The sequence below is a fragment of the Populus nigra genome, chromosome 3 (genome assembly GCF_951802175.1).
Source record: "Populus nigra chromosome 3, ddPopNigr1.1, whole genome shotgun sequence".
Lineage (NCBI taxonomy): Eukaryota > Viridiplantae > Streptophyta > Magnoliopsida > Malpighiales > Salicaceae > Populus > Populus nigra.
Window position 1 is genome coordinate 9,052,936 of NC_084854.1, and position 27,261 is coordinate 9,080,196.

General features: G+C 32.1%; 2 protein-coding genes across 12 annotated transcripts; both read left to right on the forward strand.

Moving 5' to 3' along the window:
* Positions 1-7,089: 7,089 nt before the first annotated feature.
* On the forward strand, positions 7,090-14,025 carry LOC133690292 (very-long-chain aldehyde decarbonylase CER3-like). The gene is made up of 11 exons (XM_062110532.1): positions 7,090-7,443; positions 7,578-7,798; positions 7,922-8,157; positions 8,265-8,484; positions 9,745-9,872; positions 10,358-10,617; positions 10,725-10,832; positions 11,607-11,813; positions 12,036-12,146; positions 13,229-13,402; positions 13,635-14,025. The coding sequence occupies exons 1-11, from the start codon at positions 7,393-7,395 to the stop codon at positions 13,818-13,820; spliced, it is 1,902 nt and encodes a 633-aa protein (XP_061966516.1). The 5' UTR covers positions 7,090-7,392; the 3' UTR covers positions 13,821-14,025.
* Positions 14,026-22,598: 8,573 nt separating this feature from the next.
* On the forward strand, positions 22,599-27,016 carry LOC133690306 (uncharacterized). 11 transcript variants are annotated; one of them, XR_009841415.1, is made up of 6 exons: positions 22,599-22,746; positions 23,062-23,265; positions 23,389-23,465; positions 25,582-25,789; positions 26,329-26,416; positions 26,535-27,016. XR_009841415.1 is itself a non-coding variant. In XM_062110551.1 (5 exons), the coding sequence occupies exons 1-4, from the start codon at positions 22,775-22,777 to the stop codon at positions 26,342-26,344; spliced, it is 540 nt and encodes a 179-aa protein (XP_061966535.1). In that variant the 5' UTR covers positions 22,753-22,774; the 3' UTR covers positions 26,345-26,387; positions 26,535-27,016. The 11 variants fall into 11 exon arrangements, 4 of the variants coding, with proteins under 4 accessions (XP_061966535.1, XP_061966533.1, XP_061966532.1 ...); XR_009841413.1 differs by lacking the exon at positions 22,599-22,746 and having other exon boundaries at positions 22,753-23,265; XR_009841416.1 differs by lacking the exon at positions 22,599-22,746 and having other exon boundaries at positions 22,753-23,265; positions 25,628-25,789.
* Positions 27,017-27,261: the final 245 nt, after the last annotated feature.

Consider the following 27,261-nt stretch of genomic DNA (forward strand, 5'->3'; position numbering starts at 1 on the left):
AAATGACATGCTCTTTCTAACAAATCTAATAATTGTTTTCTTGTATGGCTAAGGCTAGTATACCATTTAATAGGGCCATTGTGAGCATTATCAATATAAGTGAACATAACAGTACTTTCATTATTACATGAATATTAAAAATATAAAACTAGAAAAACATCCATAAAATAACCACAAGTATATTAATTAGTTTTAAGATACATCTTAGCAAAATTATTCTCTAGGAAAAAATAAAAGCCTAACTTAAGTATGACAAGAATGGAAAACAAGTTTTGCTGAATATCAAAAGTATGTACATTATAGAGATACAAGTTGCATGCTCCTCGTATGATCAGCTTATAAGTCCTAATGCCATGCACGTCAACATTAGCCTTGTTTCTTGTGTACGTATTTTTTATTCCAACTTGGATTTAATAGTACTCCACATACTTAATTTGATATCTTGCTACATGGTTTGTTGCTTTTAAATCTCCAATTTATAAAGGATTGGATACAACAACAAATACAGTGGAATAAACTAAATATTTAGAGTGAGGAATTAAACATGGTTGTACTTGATTTGACTTAATGCACTCACGAGCAAAGTGTCATTGCTTCTTACAATTTTAACAAGCCATATTGGACTTGTCTTTCTTGCCACCTTAAATGCCTCTTTATTTTCTTTTTCTTTTTCTCTTTTAGTCACAACTTCAACTTTTCTTTAAGAAGGTCCACTAGTACACTTTCATTTGATCTTATTTGCTCCATTAAGACCAAATTTAACAGCAAAAACCTTTGAGAATTTAGCAACTTTTAAGAACTAATACTCTAAATCTTTGTGATGTGTAAAATCGTTAAATGTTCGAACATTCTTATTATGTTTCATGTTAACTCGCATGTATTCCTAAGAGTTAGGAAAGAAGCAAATTACGGCTTGAACCTACTGTTCATCGATCAAATTATTTCTTGAAGCTGTCAACTCTGAATCATATTTGATATTTCCCTTAAATGGTGCTTTATAGTATGATTAACAAACTTTTAGTAAGTTTCAAAACACAAAGTTAAGCCATGTAATCTTGTTCTACAAACAACACTGTTTTTTTCCTTAAAAGCCTCCCATTTGGTATAAAAAATTGGTAATAGGAGAACTCAACCATGATATCATTTGCATACTACTTAATAACATAATACAAGCAATATAATCATTCTTCATCCATTCTTGATAAGCTTCCAATTCCCTATGATATTGGGCAACACCACCACTCGAGCTCTTCTATCACGAGGGATAAGGTCTTTAAGACCTCTTGTTAATCTAACATAAACTAGATTTTACAATGTCTAATATCATAGTTATCATCATCAAGCTTATCACCCTCATTGAGGTCAGCGATGATTTGTTTTGAAGCCATCGATAACTATATTAAAACAATGCACATTTAAGATGATTAAGAGATACACTACACACACACACACACACACACATGGTTTTACAACATTAATCTTGATTAAATAATTATAATTTAACATAAATCATTCAAAAAAAAAGAGCTAGAAATCATATTATATAACTAGTGCACAACTATAATTATTTAATAAACTATGCACAAAACATCAAATAAATAGTTTTAAGGTGTCCAAAAAATCTATTTAAACAACTATAAACTTCCCACATGATCAAATATGCATTCTATATCAATCATGTAATTTATCTCAATGTTTAACACTTTTGTTTTAATAAAATTATCAAAAATATCTTCAAATAACATAAATTCATTGAGATAAGATATTTATAGTGCTTTGAAAATATCAAATTAGTAGATATATAGTCCAAGAACAATATTATAGGAGAACACACATCATGCTACAATTTATTTAATTTTTAAAATATCTTAAACATGCATTTTAAGCATAAGAAAAATGCAATAAATATTTTAGATAAAAAATATTTCTCAAATAGTAATCAAAATAAAAACAAGTACCTTAAAAATTATAGACACACCCAATATTTTAGATTATTTACTATCAGTAATCCCTTCAGAATTTAGTCTCTCCACAAAATTTCTCGTCGGTGATTTCATTTCATTGGAGATTACAATTTTTTTGTATATTTTGATCCCTAACCATAATAATCATAAAAAACAAAACTTATCTCTAAAATAAAATTTACTAATACAAATTTCACAATTCATTTAAATAGTTCACAGCAATAAGATAGACAAAATTCCTTACACATAATTATTATGAGTAATAATTTCTCTTATTCAAGCATCTGGAATCAAATTGTTGCATGAAATGCAAGTTATAAATAGTTTGGTAAACACAAAGCTATTTACAGACACACAAAGGGAAAATATAGTTACTGAAACATAGAAAAAAAAACAAGATTAGGCCAGCAGAAACTTTCTTTTAATAAACCAAGTCTAGCAAGCGCACTTTATGCACCTTTTTGCTTCACACTGCCCAAATCTTGAACAACAATAAGATACCAATTATATTCAAACTCATAAATTGAATTGCAACATAGAAACTTATCAATAGATGCTAAATAGAGTTTCATTCATTCTCAACTAAAATTCAAATCGCTTCTCTTAATAGAATTCATTCATAAAGTTAATAATCTTCATAAAATAGACCTATTCAATATTGCAATTACAAAAGCATATTCAAAAAAAGTTATTGACATAAAGACACACACCTAGAAAATGATAAAAACTTTTTAAAAAAAGGCACGCGCACGTAGCAATCTGAATTTTAGAACTAGTTGTGTCCTATTTAAGAGATGCAAATATTAATAAACTTATTAAATCCAGAAAGAAATTTTTACATTACCAATATATCAGAAATATATGCAAGGCAACACTAGTCAACATGATTATCAAAATAAAAAAAAAACTTAGCTGATATAATTCACCTTTATTGACTTTGGAAATATTTAGAGTTAAATTAACACTCTAGCAATAGAAAATAATATCCATGACCAATATGAACTACTTTACATATATCTAGGATAAAAATACAAAGCACCAAAACTTTTATAGGAATTTCCTCGCTGACAAGCCTCAACCCCATACCCAATTTCAAAGTCACAGACTTGTAAGTTTATAATATTGTTTTTATGCCACTTTTATATAAACCAATAACATTAGTCATATGTCAAAATTTATTTTTCTATTTTTCATTTCACTAACAAATAGAGAACCACTCTATTGAAATTTACACTTCCAATAGGATTGGATAATTTAGCACACACCATGCTTACTGGACATATGCAACAACTCTTTCAAATCTCATACAAATCCTAAAATATATTTTCTCAAATTCCAAACAAATCTTAAAATACAAATTATACATTAATTTTAAGAAATTATCATTATAAAACAAAAATTTAAACATACATGCAAACCACAAATTAAAAAAAAATTAAATAAATTGACTTTAAACATAAATGGGTGTTATAACAAAAATGAGTGAGTTTTCTTACTTGATGAAGTAAAGCTTAACAAGAAAGAAAACGAAGGGATGGAGGTTGCGTTGAGGCCAGCATGTTGGATGGCAAGATTTTGGAGAGGGCTATCGGAAATTTGAAGAAATTAGGCTTAGGGTTTGAATTGAATTGAAAAAATAGAAGTAGAAGAAATGGGGGAAGAAAGAATTGTTGGCTTTAAGTCCTTTTCGAACCAACAAAAAAAGTCTATCAGTAACTTGACATGTTGGAAATGCTGATGGAATCACTAATGATTTTTTTTTAATTTTTTATTACATTATCATTTCCATTAAAAATTACTAACAAAAACTTTTCATTGCAATTTTTATTGGTAAACAATGATAGAATATTTTTCATCAATTTTTCATTGCTTTTTCTAATTTTTTGGTAGTGTACATATAAGAAAATTCAGGATCAACATTAAAAATAACTTTAAGTGAATTTTTCAAGCAAGCACATCCAAAATACATCACAAATATTTATATTTTTTATATATAAATACGAAAACAATTCAATATAGGCTTTGATAAATACTAATGAAGAATAATACATATTTATAAGCAGAAGCATGAAGTTGATTAGAACATATCTTTTAAGCACCTATAAAATTCACCAGGATTGAAACTAAATTGTTTTACGTGTCAACCAAAAAAATAACCAACGATTTCCCATGACTATAAGAGTCGAAACAATATTCATCTCTTCAAGAATCCTTTACTATTAATTAATATTGATGAAGCGCTTTTGGTGTGAGGATGGATCTCTTTTCACCCATAGCTCTATGGCTTTATATATATATATATATATATATATATATATATATGTATGTTTGTTATCTCTTGGAAAAAAGAAATGTTTTTTTTTTCAGTTTTGATATTAAAAACCGAGAAAGTTGACTATGAGCGCACAATTATAAGATAAATTCAAAAATTCAACACTAAACTTGTTACTTGCTGGCATTGCCTGCTCTTTCTCCTACACCTGTGATCACTTGTAGTCGTTTCTAATGGGTTGATGTGTCACTACTTCTATTTGATTTGCTAGTGCCCGGCATTTTGATTGATCTATTGATCCGTCGTAACTTTTTCTCTCGACCAGTTGGTCTTGTTACGTAAGGAGACCAAATTCACATGATAAATCTCAAAGCAAATATCTTAGGTTTTATATTAAGAAAGTTCATGAGACTTAATTAAGGGCTGCCTTTTTTGTTCATTCTCTCTCCTTGGGTTCTGGTTTTCTATTTTCCTGGTGCTTGCTGACATAGAAATCGACGAAGAGAACTGAACTGAGTACATAAGAAGCTGCTGGGTATAATTAAGTTCATGCATCGACATTAGTTAATAGTCCAGAAATTGGAGCAAAAGTTTTGTTCCAGATAACTAGAGATGTTAGCTAGATTAGCCTTAATTAAAGTGGTATGATGACAAGTTGGCTTTAAATATTTGGTTTATGAGAATGACATGGGAGCGCTGCAAGACAACAACTTCGGCTCCGCAACCTAGCTAATGGCAGCAAACTCTGTAGTCTGTACTGGAGATGGCCAAAAATGGTAATACAGATAAGACTACGCAATCACAAGTCACCCTAAATATCCATTCACATGCATGGATGAATCATGCAAGAGTCGGAAGCTCATCATGTTCGCTCCAAGTGGGTACGTACGTGTAGTCTTCTTCATGAATTGCTGCAGATCATAGGTCGCTAGACTAATGGACTTGTGTTGCTTCTATGGTTTTGTTTAGCTCCCACAAAATATGTGAGCGCTTAGATCTAAATATTGTTATCTCAGTGTCCTTGTGCTGCTGAATTTAGAATATAATTAAAGGGATCCCGCGCAGTTTAGTCTATTATTTAGCTCATAAAAAATAAAAATAAAAATTAATCCGAGTACCCAGGGCACGTAATCCGTGTGAGAAAACTCATGGATACTGGTTTGATTTATAGAAAATATATGGAAGTTCAATCTAAGTATTGTTTTTTAATTTTATCCTTGCTAAACTTCAACATCAGCCTTGAATTTCAGCGTTTTTTTTATTATAGTCCTTGTTTTAAAAATTTTTCAATTTAGCCCCTAATTGATCATTAAACTTTTAATTATCTTCAATTTCACCATTGATTTTATCCAATTAAATCCTCAGACTTCGGCGCCTCTTTTAAAAAGGTTATTGGTTGTAAATTTCTTCAATTTAGCTCTTAATTAACCCTAAAATTTTGATTTTCTTACGATTTTACTCCTGATTTGAATCAATTAACTTTGTAAAAAATCAGTTTTGTCCTCTAAAATTCTAATCTTTTCAATTAAGCTCAAATTAGGCCCCCAAAATTATTTTTTCACCAATTAAGTCCCGTATAAAATTTCTCCTTTTAAAATGATTATTTTACCCGATCGGAAGTATACTAAATCATTAGTTACCATTTCGCGTACTGATTTTATTATTTTATTTCATTTGAAATTTAAATTGATTTACTAGGGATTTTTATCCCACAACATTATGACGATTCTCCCTTTTAATCTACCTTTTTTTTTGTTTGAAAATTACCCTATTTACCACACTAATTTACCATTTTTTGGGTTGAGGGTTTACAATGCGGGTTAGATTAGTTTTTTTTTAATATAAAAAATATACAAGTGTTGCTAACATGTTCTCTAGTATAAAAAAAAAATGCATGGAGGATAATTTGATGTGACCCGATCAACTTCATGGGTCCAAAGACAACTAAACAACTGTTAAAAATATAGTTTGACTAAAAAGATTTCAAGATAATATCTTTTTTTAAATATTGAAATAAAAATATATTGGATTAACCTAATCAACTCAGGTTAATCTACCAAATCTGCAACTCGAAACATGTGACCATGATAACTCCATAGGAAACAAATTAAAAAAATTATAAAACTTAATTCTCAATCAATCTAGTGTTGAAATATAGAATTAAAAAATCAATTAAAAAAACCAAAACACTAACAACACGAATCAACCTGAGTTAACTTATCAAAACTCATAATCTAGGTTATCTGATTAAGATAACTTCATAAAAAATAAATTGAAATAAATTATGAAACTTAATTATTAATCAATCATATGTTAATTAATTTTTTTTAATTAAATAAAATTTAAAATTTTATATTCTATCAATTTTTTATTGTATTTAGTTTTTGAGAGTTTTTGAATTCAACAAACCACGTTAATTTGGGTACACGCTGCGTTCATTTGTAACAAGAGGGTGTCCTTTTCCAGGGTTTATATAGTGCCTATTCTCAAGACTCCACAAATATTAATGTATCGTCATAACCAACAATAATATCTTGGTACAATTACGAATTTGGCCCCAACCGTGAGCTGAATTACCCCACTCCCCAACCACATGATTCATTAAATATCCAGTACGATCAGGCCGTCCCTCCAGCTGTGTGCCAAATTACAAGGGAGCAGAGGAAATGAGAACACGTTGAATTCTCATCTTTCGGTCAGGATTGGCGGCCGCCTGGTTGTGACAAAAATATGAATGTGTAAAGTAGCTAGTAATGAAGATTGATTAAGAACTTCAACTGTATCTTTGGCCTTTCATTCAGGCTATATAAACAGGTGAATGCGTACAGATTTCGCAGTTACAAGTGATAGATATACAACATTAGTTGAGTCTTGAAGAGAAATTCAAAGAGAGAAAGGCAAGAAACTTGATACTCCCTTCTTTAATCTCTCTCCCTCTCTCCTAAACTCTTCATTAAGGGAAGGGGTGCTTCATCTGGGACTTGTGTTTTTTCTTCATTTGTGGTGTAGCTGGGGCTATAATTATTGGGACTTGTATCCTTTTCTTTTCCGACAAGATAAAGCTGCTTACAGCAGCAAAGGAGAGATATATACTACTTGTGAAACTAGAGAAGAAATAGACGAAAACCGTTGAAGATCAACTGCTTTACGGGGAAAATGGTAGCTGCTTTGTCAGCCTGGCCTTGGGAGAACTTGGGCATTTATAAGGTATAGGAACTTTCACATTGTCCTTGATCAACCATTTCTTTTGCTCAAGAATTTTATTAGGTATTACAAATGCATGTTTTTTTTTTAGTTTGTTGATATGCTTCTTTTCTCCCTCATGTGTCTTTTGTATGAAGTATCTGCTATATGGACCTCTTCTTGCAAAAGTGCTGTGTACGAGGATTCTAGAGGGTTCCTTCAAGGATGATTGGTGCCTCCACATATTGATTATATGTGTTGCTAGATCATCTCTTCATCAACTGTGGAGTAGTTACGTTAACATGCTTTTCCTGACATGTAATCGCCGGATTAATCAACACGGCTATGATTTCAAGCAGATAGACAAAGAGTGGGATTGGTATATAACTAAGCTTCTCTTCTTATCTGTGCTTCAAACAGGAGGGTTCTTTTTATATTAATCATTTAGATTTGGCATATTCATAATGATAGCTGCTTCTCTTTTTGTTGGTTATTTTTGCAGGGATAACTTCATACTTCTTCAAGCTCTCATTGCATCCATGGCATGTTACATCGACCCACCATTTATTGAAAATGTTCCTCTATGGAACGCAAAAGGTTTTATTATCATTTTGTCACTCCATGTGGGAGTTTCAGAGCCCCTATTCTATTGGGTGCATAGATGCTTTCATAAAAGCTATCTCTTTAACCAGTACCATTCAATCCACCACTCTTCTCCAGTGCTACACCCTTTTACAGGTAAAAAGAAAGCAAATATTCACAAATGCATGTGGGCAGAATTTCTCCTCCTCCAACTTCATTTTTTTTTACTTTATAATTAAGATATTTAATCTTTTGTAATGCAGGTGCAACTGCAACATTTTTGGAGCATCTTGCTCTAACCACAGTCATTGGACTTCCAATAATTGGGTCTTGTATGATGGGAAATGGATCAAGAATCATGATTTATGGGTATCTCTTGGTGTTCGATTTTCTTAGATGCTTAGGGCATTGCAATGTGGAAGTTGTTCCTCATCAATTGTTTGACACTCTTCCCTCTCTTAGATATCTTCTCTACACTCCAACGTAAGTACTAATATTTGCTATTCATTTAAAAAGTAGTACTAATATATGCTCTCACACTTTCGCGGAGATGCCATAACATATGGTTTTTTGTTTTTTGTTTTTTTTTCTTCTCTCTCTCTCTAGTATGTTATATTAAATACCATAATATCGTGTATACCTAGGCTTCGATCTATTACTTATTGCTTGCATTTTTCAAACAAATTAAGTGACTTGATAGAATTTGTTTTTGAATTAATTGTGCTTAACTATGATTTCTCTTAAATTATCAATTAATGTATATAGTTTTCTAGTGAAAATAATAGGGGTATTTATGGATATAATTGTGTTGGGTTTGAGTTTATAATTATATCAAATTTAATTTCTAATATTTTACAAATTATAAATCCGACTCATTTAATTTTTTATTTGGACGTTGGATATATTAAATTGAGCTAAAGTTTTTGTGAATATTATAGATATTTATGGTTGAGTTTACATTACTAATTTTCATGGGTCTGTATTTACAACATGCAATGTATGTATCATAGCACCACCAGGTCTAATTTTCATACTTTATATCACCACTAAATCCAAGTTGCCTTCCTCATTCCATCTATCAAAAAGACAAACTATTTTTTATTTCATTAAAGAAATCTAATAGAGCCTACTAACAATAATCATGGAGTAGAAACATTTCTAAATAAAACAAAAATAAATGCTTAATCTACAAACAATTAAATATAAAGACAAAAAAAAGTATAGAGTATATTGATTAGGTCGGGTTCTTCAGGTTTTAAAAACTCCAACTCACCAACTGATCTATAATATGTACTTTTTAGATTTTTTTATCTATTATCATCTATAATATTTATATTATTCGATTTTAATTGGGTCAATTCAAGCTAAATAATATCAATATTATAGATGAACTAGTTTTCCTTAATACCTAATGACAAATCAAAATATAAATTAAGTAAAATACTAAACCGCATGGCACATTTTATTTTTTGTATTTGTTAACATAAATAGTTGTCATAAGCTTTTTAATTTATAATTAAATTTAAAAAAAAAATTTAAAAAACTTACATATTTATTTCTTATTTTTGACTAAAAAATTTTATCCAACACGAAGCGATGTTCACATAAATAATATTTAGCCACGTCATATCTCGTTTCAAAAAAAAAAAAAAACACATTGTCCCGTCTCTTTGCATACCTTCATGGCATTCCAGTGTGATATTCTTATATTGATGAGTGATAACTTGTTTGGTGGTGATACAGATACCACAGCCTCCACCACACAGACATGGGCACCAACTTCTGCCTGTTTATGCCATTCTTTGATGCAATATGGAAGACACTTAATAGTAACTCGTGGGAACTGCACAAGAAAACAAGCACGAATGCAGGTAACCCCGAAACAATAGTAATGCCATTATTGGGTACGTATCAAATTGTGCCTAAAAAATATACACTGCTTCAGTATCTGTTGCCATGAGCAATGTCAACCACACGCCTCCATAAATTTGATGGAATCCTCTCGCCAAAAAATACACCTCAAAGTGTTGTAGACGGTGGCGCACAGGCACAGGCACGGTGACAACGATTTTGTGGAAGGCACTTGGTTATGGAAATTGTAGGATTTAAAGACTTTCATTAATCAGAGTCTGTGAAACTGAACAGTACCCCATTTAAGTTATTTTGGGAAAAACTGATTTGCGCCCTTTTGCCAATCTGATCGATCATATATAATTTCGGGACTGTTTTAACATACACAGCAAATCATCTTCTTCTTTTTTCTTAATTTTTACATTTTTTTTTTCCTTTTTGTTTATCTCATAGTTGAAGCATAAACAAATCTAGACATTTTGACTAATGATTTGCGGTCATGCAGGAAAATACAGGAGGAATATACCTGATTTCGTTTTCTTAGCTCATGTGGTGGATGTAACATCTTCAATACATGCCCCATTTGTTATACGATCTTTTGCTTCCATGCCTTATACGACTAGGCTTTTTTTGCTGGCTTGCTGGCCTCCAGCATTTATTGTTATGCTTATGATGTGGGCATGGTCTAAGACCTTCTTAATCTCTTTCTATAATCTCAGAGGCAGGTTGCATGAAACATGGAGTGTTCCAAGATTCGGCTTTCAGGTTAATTTTCTTCAAGTTTTTGGCCTTGCATTTTCTTGCTATAACACATATTGTTGAAGCTTGCTAGGAAATTTATTATGCATTAACTAATAGTTTTGTTTTTGCAGTATTTCTTGCCATTTGCTAAAGAGGGTATCAATAAGCACATAGAAGAGGCCATTCTTACGGCTAACAGGCTCGGGGTCAAGGTCATTAGCCTCGCTGCATTGAACAAGGTTGGTACTGTACTTGTGCTATAAAATTTTTCCTCGCCACATTGCACTTGTTCTGATCAAAATAAAAGAAAAAACAAAAAACACAAAAGTCGTAGTTTTGGTGCTTTCTGACTGTGGTGGTTGAAGGAAATAATACTAGACATCAACCATGTTCTGCAATAAAAAAATACATACTGGAATGGGACCTATCAGTCTATCACTTATTTGAACTTTTTGCAGTCCCGTTAATGCAGTGCCTCATGGTCTCCATTAAACTTGAAGATTTATTTTTTAATTATTTTGGAAACACATACTGTGCGTAATGATCCTCTCCTAAGAGTTCAGATGAAGTGGTCTGAAATTAGAGTAGCTAGTTAATTACCATGTCTGAAATAGATATGGTAAGCAGAACCTTTATGAGGAGAAGAACTGTATTAGTATCTTTTATAGATTTTTTTTCCTGTCCTAATGTTCTTGAAATAGAACTCTTTCGTCAAAAAGAACCTTTTCTTATAATAAACTGCAGGTGTTAAATGATTCTCAAGCTCATGACCCATTAGTCATATTTGTTACTGTTTGCGTTCCAAATGGTTGAAACCACACCGTCATTAATTAGTGAATAATCACAATCTCAGGTACAACTACTGTAACTTGTACTCTAAACCCACCCGTGTACCTGCCAGCTTTTGGAAGCACCATGATGAGTGTTCACTATAGATGATAATTCAATGCCAAAATTTGAACTATATATTTATTCAAGTTAAAAATAACTTTTTCCCCAAAAATATTATGCAGAATGAAGCTCTGAATGGTGGTGGTACGCTGTTTGTGAACAAGCATCCAAACCTTAAAGTCCGAGTTGTTCATGGAAATACCTTAACTGCTGCAGTAATTCTCAATGAAATCCGTGAGGACGTGAAAGAAGTGTTCTTAACAGGAGCAACTTCCAAACTTGGAAGGGCAATTGCCCTCTACCTTTGCCAAAGGAGAGTAAGAGTCCTGGTAAGTGTTGCTACATCAATCTTTATCAGACAGAGTATCATGCTTGACTTTTCATTCTGCTTAACAAAACTCAATAAATAAACGCTTAAACTCAAGAACTATATAATGTCTCCTCAGTCTTCTGATGAAATAGATGTGCACATAATTCATCTTTATTTCTTGGGTTATATAAGGTATGTATGCATCCATCTTTGAATTTATCGGTGAAAATTAACACTGCAGATGCTGACTTCGTCAAAAGAGAGATTTCAAAAAGTTCAAAAGGAGGCCCCACTTGAATATCAAAGCTATCTGGTACAAGTCACCAAGTACCAAGCAGCTCGTGGTTGCAAGGTACTGTGCCCAAAAACTATGAATTTGTAATGTGCAACATACTTTCTACATTGTTTTATAATTGTTTTGTGTTAAAAAATATTGAAAAATAAGTTTTTACATAAAGAAAACTTAAGTTTTGACTTTTTAGTCATTATAATGGCTAAAATTTTGGTAAATCAGACAGTATTTTGTCTAATTTTTTTCTCAAAATTTTTTTAGAATAAATATCATATCTTACACCAAGTCGCAAGCAAAAATAACTAAGGACTCAATCACCAGGTTCTTAGGCCTACTTTGAGTCTAGACAAAATAAATCAGGCGGGCTAGCCTGCTTGCTAGCCTAATAATGTCTTATCTTTTATTTTTTCTTTAATTTTTTTTAAATTAATTTTTTTTATGGTTTTCTCTCTAATTTTTTTAATTTATATTTAAATTAATCCTTATTTTTTATTTTATTTTTTTTGGAGAGTATATTTTAAATGACAATTATATTTTTAGTAATGCATTTAAATTTAAAGAGTTTTTTTTATTTATTTATATTTTTTTATCTTTTTTATGGATGAATTTTATTTTTTAAAATAAAAAATATTATTTTCAGATAATATTTCTAATATGTGAAGCATTGCATGATGTTTTTTTTCTTTTTATTTTATTTATTTATTTTAATTTGTGTTTCTATTTCTATTATTATTTTTTTAAATTAAAAAAATTATTTTAATAAATAAATTTAATAACACAACTAAATAAATATCTTATTTTTAAAGATTAAATATATTGATCTACAATTATCTCTTGATTTTTTAAGTTTTATTTGTATGTATCATTAATGATTTTTTATTTATTTATTCAAACTTATAATTCTTGATTTTGATTATGTATATAGACACACACGTATAAAAAATTTATTTGAATTTAGATTTTTTAAACTAGAGACAAGAAATGTGTTAAAGAAATTTGTATATATAATTTTGTTTTATAAAAAATAAAAATATCTCACGTAACTAATAGGAATACTATATATTGAATTGGGTGGTTCTATTTGTTCAAAATATTATTTGTGAATTTTGAATGTGACGGGGTCGTATTGGAACCAATGGTAGACCTGGATCGTGGGCAAGTGGATCAAACCAGGGGAGCAAAGTTGCGCCCCGACAGGGACACATTTCCATCAATTTGTGGTGCCCCCCATTTTGCCCTTCAGAAGAGACTGCACTTACTGTGATCTTGCAGCCATGAGACTACCTGTTGATGTTGAAGGGCTTGGAAATTGCGAGGTAAAGAATTATTTTGATATATTTTTAAACAAAAAATATTTTAGAAAATAATAGTTATGACAGTTCCAAACAAATATTATTTTAATTACTGATCATCACTGTAGATCTAAAGGAATTAAAAAAAGAAAAGGAAAAGAGACTCATAAAAATTAAATTTTGAGTTAAAAAAGGATTCCATGTTGATTGTGTATGATTAATAAGTATATGTTTGTTTTGGTGGGTGTTTTAACAGTACACCATGGACAGAGGAGAAGTCCACGCATGCCATGCAGGCGGTGTGGTTCACCTGCTAGAAGGCTGGGCTCACCATGAAGTTGGGGCCATTGATGTTGACAGAATCGATCTGGTTTGGAATGCTGCATTGAAGCATGGCTTGAAACCGGTCTCCAATGTTGTCACCAGACAAAATTCAATGTGAATGAATGCCTTCGTACTAAGAAACAAAGGATTTGGTCGCAACAAGAAATATTCCTTTGTTTTCTTCGTATTATAATTTAACTGTAAAAAATAAAAGTGGTTTCAAATCGCAATTCAAATGCGATATATATTGTGACATATATATATATATGTGTCAGACCACATATTCTTCAATGAGAGTGGCCAGAAACCCTACCATTATCTTATTCTTATTCTAGTTGAGGTTTTATATATTCTAGTTTATTATTAATGTTTTTCAGTGAGTCAATAATAATTTTTATTTTAAATATAAAAAAATATAAAATATGATTTTAAGTGTTTTGAATCTGAATGTGGAGACAGATTCCATAGTCTTGGGTCTGACTTATTAGGTTTGTCATCTCATCAAAATAATATAAAAACATAAAAAAATATATTAATTTGAAATAAAGAAAAAAAAATTTAATTTTTTTAAAAGTATTTTTGAAATGTAAAAACAAACATGTTTTAATAACGAAATTCAACTCAACTTGAAATGAAAAAAAAATTATTGTCACCCAACTTTTGTACAATATAAAAAACAAAGGTCTCATCAATTTATTTTCTCTTTACAATATGAAAAAAAATCAATAAGAAAAAATAAAAAATAATCTAAAGAGACAAAAAATAAAATTAGCTTGAGATATTAAATATTTTTATTAGTGCATATGATCTTTATTATATTTTATTATATATAAGCGTCAACTTTGTGATTCACGGTTATATTCTTTACTTGATGTCAAAAAACATATTAATAACACTTACACATTAATTCTTTTGCGTTGAAAAAAAAAACTATTCAACCTGCAGTTAGACGAGTTAAATAAACACGTTAGCACTTTTTTTTGCATTTAATGACACAAATAGTTGTTATAAGCTTTTTGATTTATAATTATTTTTTTTGAAAAACTTGCATATTTATTTTTCATTTTTTACTAAAAAACTTTATCCAATATGTAATGAAGCACGGTCCACATAAATAATATTTAGCCACATTATATATATATTATTTATAAAAAAATATAAAACCTGTATACCTCAATGCACACAGACAACCTTAATTTATAGAGACCCTACTTCCATCAATATTAAAATTTAATTGGCACTTGAGGGCCTAGCTGCTGTGATCAACCGTGTGACTTGTTCCGCCCCCGTGCCGGGTTCGACCCTCTATGTGCACGTCTGTCACCCCCGCGGTGCCTAACCTGCCCCTGGGCTTGCAGGATGTCTAGTGGGCCATGGGGAATAGTCGTGGTGCGCGCAAGCTGGCCCGGACACCCCACGAGAATAAAAAAAAAATTAATTGTAACAAACAAAAGTGGTTTCAAGTCACAATTCAAATGCGATATATTGTGACATATGTGTCAGACCAAAGATTCTTTAATGAGAGTAGCCAGGAACCTACCATTATCTTATTCTTCTTCCAGTGGAGGTTTTATCTCTATTAGTATTTAGACCCGCTCCATGTGGATCAATAATAATTTTTATTTTAAATGTAAAAAAAATATAAAGTATGATTTTTAGTGTCTTGAATCAAGCAGTAGAATCAGACCTAATAACTTTGGATCTAGCTGGTTAGGTGTGGCTGCGAAACTAGATCTGATATCATTTGGTGTGGCTGCGGCGACATACCTAATAATCTTGGTTCTGGCTTCTTGAGTTTGTCATCATATTAAAATAATACAAAAACATCAAAAAAAAATAATTTGAAGTAATGAAAAAATAATAAAATTTCAAATTTTTTTAAAGCATTTTTAAAACGCAAAAATAAACATGTTTTAATAAGAAATTTCAACCCAACCTAAAATGACAAAATATTATTATCGCCCAACTTTTGTACAATATAAAAAAAGTCACATCAATTTATTTTCTCTTTACAATATGAAAAAAAAAATCAATAAGAGAAAAGAAAAAATTTAAAGAGGGAAAAAAACAAAATTGGAAATATCTTAAAAGAAAACAAATTAAAGGAAAATAAATTAGTTGTTGGTGTATTGGGTGCTCCTCTGCTATGCGCTATTCATGGTGCTTGTCATAACTTATTTTTTGGTTATTCCCCAAATTCAATTTTTTCTATTCCAAAAAATAAAAAAAATATTTGAACTAAAAGAAAAAAATAAATAATAATAATAATAATAATAATAATAATAATAATAAGCAGTGAGAAGAGGATTCTAGAGCATCCTGAAAATGACTAGAATTTGGTTAAGGAGGTTAAAAAATATAAAGATTGAAATTTGACAGTATTTTGTTGACTGATGAGAGCCCTGTTGATGAAGGAAATTCATTTTTAGGAAGAAAAGTCCAAAATCAGATGTTTATGGACTCAATTATATTTTATTGAAGGTTTAATTAAATTTATGGAGAGTTTAATTGCAAGAAAAATTTATTTTTAAGTTAATTTGGGCTTTAATTGAAAGAAATTAAAGTTCTGAGGTCGAATTATAATTTTTTAGAGTTGATTTGGTCAAATCAGAGGCTTAATTGCATAAATATTGAAGTCTGATGGTCAATTAGGGACTTGATTGAAGAAATCCAAAACCAAGGACCAAAATGAAAAAGCGCAAAAATTGAAAACCTGATTTTGAATCTTACGCATTCTAGTGCCAGTTTCCATTTAAATGAAACGGTGCATTTTGGAAAATACAGCGTCGTTTCATGCATTTCACTGGAAAAAAAAAAGAAGCAAAAATGGTGTTGTTTTGAACGGCACCATATGTCTTCTTCTTCCCCTAGACGCGCAGAGAACATGGGAAGAAGAAGCATTTGTCCCCTGCTTTTCTCCTCTCTCTCTCTCTCTCTCTCTCTTTCCCAAAACCCTACAAAACAAAGGAAATCTCTTCCTTAAGAGTTGCAGCAGTTGTATTTTTGACATGAACTATATCCAAAAATCGTTCTCGTATAAATCAACTTCTATCAACAAACCTAATAACAAGGGCCATTTGCTCTCTTCTAGATTCATCTTGAGCTTCATCAATAATTAAACAAAATCTTGCATCACCAATCTCATGACGAATTGAAGACTGAACATTTCTAGCAAAGACATGCAAAATTTCTTTTTGAATTTGATGTGAGGTGTATTTAGCATTTTGTGGAGCATTACCCAAAACAAGAGCACCTATTTGTTCATTGTATGATGCTTAAAGTTCCATCATTTTAAGAAAATTACCTCGGTTTGTTTATTATGGACGTTCATCATGCCCTCTAAAAGCACATGCTTGAAATGTGAGCCAACGAACAATATCTATTGAAGCTTTAATACGCAATCGATTATTCTGAATTTATTGAGTAGTTTGCCTCTTAACTACCTTCTCAATATGACATGACTGGTTTTTCAATTTTTTTAAGCACCTGGTAGCAAATCTATGAGTTGAATTTGAACATTTTCCCATATGAGTCAAAAAAGCACATCGTTCCCCATCATTAACTTTCTTCCAACAACTAAATCCTTTAACAGTAAATGTGTCTGATCCTGGCTTACCAAATGGTTTACTTGGAAATAAATAGCAAGGGAAACAAAATGCAGTATTTTTCTCTGAATATTCAAGCCACGGATAACTTTTGAACCAATGAGACTGAAATCGATGAGGATGTTTATTACCAGTTAGTGGATATTCAGACATCAAAGGTTGATATGGCCCCAACTTAATGTATGCCCTTCGAATTTCATCTTGTTGATTAACCGGGTATTCCCAAATTTGAGGACGATTGCTTGGATCTTTAATTAAATGAGCAATATCGATTCTAGTAAGAGGCTGCTCACTAATCAGCGCAGGTTCTTTGTAAACTGAAGCACATAGAGGCTGCTCAACCATAACTTCAAAATTACTTGGAGTTGGTTCACTAGGCTGTGAGTTGTCAATATTTTTCTTTTTTTTTCAAAAAAAGAATCAATTCTTCTTATTTTGTTCATGGTTCAACCTAAAATCAAAACATATATAGTGAGAAAAAAATTGATAATTTTGGTGGCTCTGCTAAAAACAAAACATAAAAAAAATCCATGCATAATCAAAACAAACTAATAAAATATATCTAATCAATTAGAAAAAAAATCACTATAACAAGAATTCAAAAAACAATTGTTAGAACTAGCAAATTTGAAAAAAAAAGCAAAAATTATAAAATTATAAAAAATCTTATTAAATTCTTAATAAACATCTCAAAAAAAAATATTTTTTAAATTTGAGTTATCGATATCCAAATACATACCTTGTTTTGTTTACTGAGAAATAAATCAAACAATACTCTACTTCAATTTTTTCGCACAAAAATTCTGTTTAGGATCTTTATTCTTGTTTTTGTTTTGATAGGCTGCGTTGGAATTGCAACAATTTATATTAGGGTTGTACTTTGTAGCCTATAGGGAGAGAAAAGACAAGAAACATATTGATCACTTTGTAGCCTATTACTTTCCACGTAGGCATTTTTTTTTATCACAATCCATTAATTAATTACACAAAGTTGGTGGGCTGTGGGACCATTCTTTTCAGCCTTTTGTTCTCATCACCCGACAGATATCCACAACCTTAGTTCCTATTAATTCACACTTTTGTTTTACCCCTAAAAAAATAATAATTTTTGCAGGGGCCCTGGCCCCTGCTTGCCCCCCCTTCACTTCGCCCCTGGTTCTATGTAATCCTCTTCTTTTTCAGGTGATAAGTTTGCATTGATGAAGGTTGGACGTGGATTTTTAATGGTGTCTGTTTAAGTTCATCCATTATAGACTTATTTTTTGATTAAAAGGTAGGTGAAGCCTCCTCAATATCTTCTTGGATGATAAACTCATCATTATTCTCCTCTTTAAAGTGATGTGATTTGAAGTGAGATACATCATTTCCTTTTCTTTCTCTCTATCAGAGAGGTTTGTGATCTCTATTGTGCATCTTTTTCCCTTTCAGTCCTTCAAGATTTGTAACCACCAACTCAATTTGATGAACAAACCCTTTCAATAAAGGTTTTGAGACCTTGGTTAATGTGAGATTAATAGTTAGCAAGGTTCAGTTTTGAAGCACCTTGGTGATCTTCTCTTTATCTTTAGTAAAAACAAGATTGACTCTCTCCTCTTACTAACACCTGGATATATCATAGTACCATGGGTTTACATAATAGCTTATTATTGATGGAGTATTTTACTACCTTTTCTTTTCCTTTATTCTTCATTGGATGAGTCATTCTTTTATTTATAGATGACTTATGCCTTTCTAAGCCCCTAAAGTTATCTCTTCCTTCTCCTTGGTGGTTAGGTAGGGATCGTAGTTTTTCCATCATGGCTGACCTAAAATAAAACTTTGAATTGGTTAAATGAGCTTCAATTATGTTAAAGGGGTCAGTATCCGTCATGCTTTTTCTCACTTATCCATTTTAATAATACTTAAAGCATTAGTGGAGTATTGAGGAGACAATACCATTTTCATGTACTATGGTCATCCAAATAGCATTTTGTAAGTAGTTTTGGTATATATGATGTGAAAAAAATACATTGGACCCCATATCTATCGTAAGTCTTAACTTTTCATGGTGTTTTGCCCTCTTTGATTAAAGCTTTGAATCATTAGATGACTTGGAAAGAGTTAATCCATGAAAATCATTAACTTTTTCATTATTTTAAGAGATAGTATATTAATAGTTGAACTATCATCCATCAAAATACGATTAACCATATTTTCAATTATGTATCATTTGATTAAAAGAGGGTGATTATGGAGTTTTGATCCAAGCAACAAGTTTTCATCGTCAAAGGATATCTTTATGGTGCATACATCATGCAGCAAGTTAATTTAAACAGTCATTATAGCTTTCTTCCATGGCTTCTTCAATAAAAGTTTTCTCTTCATCAGCTTGATAGTAAACAACAAATATATTTTTCATCCTTCTCAGCTCTCTTGGCATATTCTCATTTAGTGTAATGAGTTTTCTTAAGCTTTGAGTTATAAGATCCTCCTTACTATCTAGTATAGACCTTCGTCACATCTTTCAACGCATCAGCTTATTAATTGTCTTCTTTACGATCAAGATTCTTATTATAGATGGCTTATGATACGCGTGTCTATCTTTCTTCCTCTTTTATGTGTGACTAAATTCCATCTTTCATTATCGCAATTCTTAGATGAATCTGGCTTCAAGTTGCTAACTTGCAGTACAAGGGTTATACGTGAAGCTTAACTTAAGGTTGTGGTGAAGCTTGTAGGTAAAAGGATGGTGATATTTGCAATAATTTGGATTGTCCATTTGGTTGCTTCAACTCTGGTATCTCAATGGGATTTGTTTCAAGCAAATCATTTAGCAGTTTAGACATATTTGAGTCGGGGAACTGATACTCTTTTCCATGTCGCTATTTTAGGCATGACTTTTTCTTTCACTCTTTTGAAAAGTAGTCAATGTTACATTATCATTCCTTTTAATTCTAGTTTATACCTTTATGGAAGCAGAGTAAATTACTAAAGATTGCTTTCTCTCAACCTTTGGAGCATTTTTTTTTATCTGCGACCTTTAGGCTTATTTTTTCTAGGCTCTTGTATAGGTAATGGTAAGTTTTCAGCTGCGGTAATACTAAGTTCCATGTCTTATGCTCGAGTAGCCAATTCTTCAAAAGGCTTCGGCTTGATGCATTTTAAAATGTAATGGAGTCCCCAATGCATCCCTTGAATACACATATCTAGCATAAAAGTTTTGGTAAGTCAATCCCTACAGTTAAGGCAAATGTTTCTCCATTAATGAATGTATTTGATGATAAGCTCTTTTATCCATTGACATGCATTAATGAGTTCAACTATGTTGACCACATGATGAGTGTTATAAAAGTGGTTAAGAAACTCGCGTTCTAATTGCTCCTAACTATCAATTGAGTTGGACTTGAAGTTAGTGTACCACTTAAAGGATAACCTTTCAAGAAACAGACGAACTCTTTTACCATGAGATAATCATCAGTATAAGCATTGTTGCAAACCTCCACAAAATGAGCCATATGAAGCCTTGGATTCCCTTTACCATTGAATTGTTAAAAATTTAGTAGTTGACGACTCGAAGTCATCCTTAACATGTCGGTCTTTTAGGTTTACAACTTTACATAAGAATACGAAGGTGAACTAAACTTTCTATTTGGTCCATGATGGTTTTCTTTATAAGTTCTTTAAGTTGATTCATGATGAACATGCCATCAATAATACTGCTAATATTCCTTGTAGCTCTGATTGTAGAATCCTTAATGACATCTAGTTGATCTACTGACATAACCTTGGTAGCCGAAGTCTATCATCCCTAGTTCATGCTCTCGAGTTTATTTATTAGCGTTGCTTTTTTGTGGTCTTTTTCCTTAAGTGAAGTCAACAGCCCCTCAATGAGTTAGTTAGGTTATCCACTTGATCCTCTAAAGATGTAATCCCGATCATCATCACTGATATGGTGTCTAAACTCGAAGCCTTGCTTTGTGATTGATATGGAGAAGTCTTCATGGGTGAATTGTCAAAGTATTCACCTTGAGTGCCAAGAAAAGTCCACGCGCCCCACTTGACTTTTATGGTAGAGTTACTTATAGTTTTAGCTTTGAAATGAGTTCCCATGCCTCATTTCCATTCGATGTTGACATCAACTCGAGAATCGACTTAGCGCATACAACTCGCCAGTGGATTTTGTTTTCAATGACAGGGTTAAAAAATCTTCAACGATATGACAGTGACTTGAATTAGCAGCTTTGTTGCTTTTGGAAGATGAATCATTAGCCTTGTTGCTTTTGGATTCAGAATTATGCTATTGATTTTTATTCAAGCTTATTGATTTTTTTTGAAATGGCATATATGCTTTCTAGTTTCTTTTAATATATAATTGTTGTTAGGGACTAGAGTAAGAAGCAAAAGAATTGATTTGATTACTACAACTCTCATTTTGATTTATTAGGGAAGAATAAACTAAGTTAAATTGTCAAGCTTTTAAACGTTTGTTTAGAATAATTTCATAGACTTTATTGCTAAGGCTACTGTCGAGTGAATAAGAATTGTTTTCAATATTAAATTCACTTGATAGTAAGAAATTGATTAAAGAGTTTTGTCTAATTAATTTACTCGTAATCTCATTGATTTCTCTCAGCTTTAAGGGATATTAAATTTATTTGCTTGATGTGAAAAAATATTTATTGTACTTTGATGATTAACATATTTATAGGAATGGATATGTGGACCTTTGAACTAAGTTAACATCATATCAATTTATTATTTTTATTTTTATAATTTTATTTCTTTAATTTTTTATTCAAATCCCCTTTTCCTTTTTATTTCAGTATATTATAGGAAGATTAAATGAAATTTTTTTTAAGTTTAACCTGATTTTCATAATTATATCATGAATTTATTTTATTTATGATATTAAAATTAGAATTATATTTTGGAAGTTCTGATAACCGATCAATTACCCCTGATTTCATGTGTTAAATTGTTTAATCCAAGGATATATATTTAATTTTATTATATATATAAAAAAGTTATTATTATATATTTTTTTTAGGTTTAAGGAGCTTTTTGTTCACTTTACTATTCATTAAAATATGGAAAAGGACAATAATATCTTTTAAAAAATACTAATTCGAGGATGAAAAAAGAATGCCCCTTAAAAGGTAAAAAACAATTTTTAAGAGCAGCAAAATGATGATTTTACGGTGGCAGTGAATATGAAAATATAAGTGGGGCTATGGTAATTTGCCTTCCGTTTTAATTGTTTTTTTATATGGAACAATGTCGTTCGGACACTGACAGTCATTAGATTTGCCCGAGAAAGCTTCATATGACACGTCGCTCAAACACGTTCAGCTTTGTGACCATCCTAAAAGTGGTTCCATGGACACCTCTGATTCCACGTGTCCGGAATCTTAAGAACCGCAAACAGCTTTGTGACCATCCTAGGCGTTGTTTCTGTTTGTGGTGTGATTTGATCTCTTTTGGTCTTTCGATGTCGATCTTTCTCTGTGTTCTCTTAATTTGCGCAATTATGCATTTATTTTTGTGTTTTCTAGATGTTTTGTCGCAGGATTTTTTTTCCCTACTTTTGTTTGTTTCCTTTGGTAAATGCTGTGATTTCTCCTCGTACAATTTGCTATCATTTGCGTGGGAATGCCCATCGTGAATTCTCTTTAAGAATTTGATGGGATTGAAGTATAAGAGAATTTGAAAAGTTGATTAGTACTTTAGTGTAATTGAAAGAGTGATGAATGCTACTAACTTTGTTACTGTTTTCAGTGTTAGGAGCGGAGCGAATAGAGATGGAGAAGAGAGTGTTATTAGGGGTGCTAAAGAAGAACAATCCCATCAAGAAAAACAAGAAAAGTTTCCTCAAGAAAGTTGTGGGCTATCTGGACTCTGATTCTTGCATGTTTGCGCCTCTAATCTCTACCCCTCATACTGATTTTCTTGCATCAAAATCCAGCTCTTCTTCTACTGCAGGTAACAATCAGTTCAGTCCTGTACTTTTTGTTTCTTTCTTCTGCCAATGGCTTTTTAATATAATCTAATGAAGAGTTCAATCTTGTTCTTCTGCCAATGGCTTTTTAATATATTCTAATGAAGAGTTCAACCTTGTTCTTCTGCCAATGGCTTTTTAATATATGCTACCTCGTGTGATCAACCGGTTATTTCTCCTAAAGGTACTGTTCCTTCTCTCTCTCTCTCTCTTTTTGTTCTTTGCTTCCATTAAGCCATACCACCTCTGATCATTGATATTTTTGTTGATGTGCAATTAAAGAGTCGTTGATTTCATGTTTGGTTATTGCTTTTGCAACACTGCCATGTAAAATGTCTGATGATAGCAACAACAAGTCTCGATCCCAAACTAGTTGTGTAAGCTATATGGATCCTTTTGTGCCATTCCGTACGGTCATTGACAATGTAGCACCCAGGTGGGCAACGTCTATATCAAAATGATCCATACCATAGAAATGACAAGGTTTTGCGCTGCCTGCCAATTTATCGCAATCCTCCTCCTTTATCCTGGCCTGAGACCGACTATTCTGACCTAAGCTAGCACAGATGGAGTTCTTATATTAGTGATGGACACGTAATATTAACTTGGTTGGTGTAGCCGAAACATAGTTTCTCACGGATTAGCTCTCATACCAAGATTTAAGTTTCATAAAACAGCACCTTGATTACTGGCTTGCTGGTTGAAGATGGTACTTTTCTAGTTGAATAATTGAGCACAATAGGCTTTTTATGTCTCAATTTTGTCTATTTAGGTTTGAACTACTTCTTTCATTCATTTTCTCTTGGGAGTGTTTGGATGTTCGTCCAGGAAAGAAATTAATTTGTTTTTCATCTTTCAAAAAAAAAAGGCCAGCTGTCTCTGTCATGATGAAACAAATACATCATTTGCAACACCAAAGAATTGTTTAAGGATGCCCCTGACAATTATGAAATGGTTTTATTTAATGCACGAGCGCTATTCTGACAAAGTTTTGCTTCAAGTTTCTAATCTCCTTATTGGAAGCACATCATTATTGGAAGCAAAAGCTTATCACAATATTTTTGTTTCTAATTTCTTAGAATAGATGTATGTTGGTGTATGATTGAAGTTGCTCCAGCTTCCAGACAACAGAACATTGTTCTGTCTGCTGCGTGTTATCTTTCATTTTATATCTTCTAGTGGCGCTCCTCAAGCTGGTTATGCATTATGTTATTCAAAGAGCTATGCTCATGAATAGTGATCATATTTTGCCTGTTTTACCTCTGTATTTGGTGAAGTAGTAGTTAGTATGAAGCTCGAAGAGTAAATCTAGCGCAGTTATATATGAACTTAGTCCAATTTCATCCCAATTTATCAGATGTCTCCAAGGGGACAGAGCTCCACTCATATTCAGTCATGCACTACTCAAGGGCTGAATCCACAACCCCATGTAGCGTAAATGCTTTATCATTGTTCATACTGCTTCTAACTGATAGTAACCTGCAATGCTGTTGACTTCTGTTGGGAAGTTCAAAGAGTTGCTAACAAGTTCTTGGACTGGTTGTGTGCATGAACATGCACTCAGTATGTTGGGGAAAATGCATCCCCACCTTCAGCAAGGCTTCACTGTTGCTAAACTTGTTATTCACCCTTCTGAACTGCCCTTGTACGTTTTATGTCCTGGCCTTGTCTCTGCTCAAGCAGTTTGGTTTCATATCTGTTCTGGTGTCTCTGCTCTGGAAGTGACTTGATGCTTTACAAAGAGCATTTATTAGAACGAAGTCCTAATATTAGCTGCAGGAAAACCGAACCAGACCATAGTAGAAAGTTGAAGTATGACTCCTAGATTCATCAAATTTTTATCATGCATGAATCCGTTGAATAACTTTTGATAGTGATCAAATAATTCCCTTGCCAAGTATAATGATGTCAGATGAATTTTTCTGGGGCACATGTTCATGTTTTGTCGGTCAACATTCATTTTGGACTATAAATGTAATAGCATGTTGTTATCACGAGAATCTAGCATATTGTGATGGTTCATTTCTGGTTTTGACATTTGTAATGCTATAGAAGTCTAAGCAACTCTGGTTTCAGTTATGGTTTGCACCATGGATTAGGCTTGATTATCTTAACATATGGATCAGTATTTGTTTGGTTTCATACTTGTTTCTTGTGCATTTATTTATATTCCTTGTTTTATCCCTTTATTTTGGAGCTTAGAAATCCTTCATGTAATTAAGGATCATACTAATAAACTTCTCACATTTTCCAAGCCTTATAATTTATTACTGTCGTTTCTGAGGTGGTTTTAATTTCAGGGCATTCTAGGTTTATTAAAAAGATTACTTTGGAAGTGTCAACCAGGATATTAACAAGGAAGGATAATCAACCAACTGTTGAGACATCAAATGTAACAGTACAAGACCAATTCTCTGAGCTTCCTAAAAAAGGCATTTCTGGCCAGCAGAAATTTGTGCACAAGGAATCAGTGAAGCATATAGTTAAGTTGCTGCTCTTCTTTGTCAGGTTACTTTCTTATGACACAGGCACTTTTTTGTTATTTATCCGGGTTTCTCCCTCTGTTCTTGCGGAAGTATGACCATTCTTTTTAGTTGTTGGGAAAAATGGAGTGTACTTGGATCTTAAGAGTTACTTTTCAAGGCTCTCCAATTATATAGGGCTTATATGCTGTTAATTGTGCGAATTTTTTAGAATAACATGGGTGAACTGAAATCCAACTGGCAAGAGGTTATGCTCATGAACTATCTGGTGGAATGCAAACATGTATTGTTACTCAAAGTTATTGGCAAAAGAATAAATCACATTGAATATTGTAATATGCAAGATGCTATCTAACATTGGTTTTATTACAATATCGAACTGCCAGACCTTACTATTCTCTACCGAGAAAAAAACTTTCTGATTGCTTAGCCATGCGAAGTTGTTTATTGTGCTCCGTGTCAATGGAATTTTTAAATGACTTGGATATTGTTTGCTTTTCATTGTGCTATTAGATCCTTGAAAAAAGTTGTTTGGATTTTGAGACCTTATTTATCCTGTCACAGAGAAGGGAACACATGATTCACAGCTTCGGGAGCTCCTTGTTGACTGAACCATCGATAAAGTACGACATATGCATCGTGCTGTAATCAAGTGCGAACAATGTTTGAACTTGGATTGTTCTCTTCGTGTTGTCAGAGATGAGCACTTCTATTGTAGAAAACACTCTCTTGGTGTGTTGTCATGAAGGTTTTTGTATTTGTTTTTGCAGTTGAGAAGTGTCCTGACCTTCAGAATCTCAGGTCTAATTTGCTCTACTGAACAGTACAGGCCGTTAATGTTTGTCATGCTATTGAAGACAGACGGAAGTTTTTATTGGGAATCACTTGGAAAAAGTTGGAAACTGCAAAGATTATCAGTGGCGGTGACAGTTTACGAAGATTAGACTGCATAAAGTGCTTCCTCCCTGTACGGGGGCCACCTGAATCAGTATGAGAAACTTGAAATGCCATCTGAGTTGATTATACCTAGTATGGGCAGGATTGCATCATTGTGTGCTGGCATCTGACTTGATGAGAAACGAACAAAGGGTGCAAAACAACAACATTGTTTTTATCCGATATCAATTATAGAAATCTCAACACTGTTTGTATTTTTCCTAGTTTGTGTTGTCTATATCATGAATGAACTATATGACATTTCATGATTATAACTGCAGGTTGTCATGTTAGGCAATGTACGATTAAAATTAAATGTCTGACTTGTCAGTTTCCAGAAAGTAACTTTCTTCCTGTTCTTCGTGGCCCTTTTCTTTTGGCTTTAATGGCTCCATCTCCAGCAGCCGAACTGTTGGCTGAAAACTACTATGCATATGTTCTTGATGGTTTATAACTGGCAGGTACAAGGTGCTGTGTTGACATGGAAGTCCAGTTCCTTCAAGTTCTGCAATTTACAAGTTCAAGTGAAAATTTCATGCCTTTCCTTGCAATTTACAAGTT

Coding starts and splice junctions, on each gene's coding strand:
- LOC133690292 (XM_062110532.1), top strand. CDS start 7,393: ATGGTAGCTGCTTTGTCAGCCTGGCCTTGGGAGAACTTGGGCATTTAT. Junction 7,444..7,577: donor AGAACTTGGGCATTTATAAG/GTATAGGAACTT, acceptor TTTTGTATGAAG/TATCTGCTATATGGACCTCT. Junction 12,147..13,228: donor AAGCAGCTCGTGGTTGCAAG/GTACTGTGCCCA, acceptor AACCAATGGTAG/ACCTGGATCGTGGGCAAGTG.
- LOC133690306 (XM_062110549.1), top strand. CDS start 22,775: ATGTCGATCTTTCTCTGTGTTCTCTTAATTTGCGCAATTATGCATTTA. Junction 23,266..25,581: donor CAGCTCTTCTTCTACTGCAG/GTAACAATCAGT, acceptor TTTTAATTTCAG/GGCATTCTAGGTTTATTAAA. Junction 25,764..26,328: donor AGGAATCAGTGAAGCATATA/GTTAAGTTGCTG, acceptor ATCCTGTCACAG/AGAAGGGAACACATGATTCA.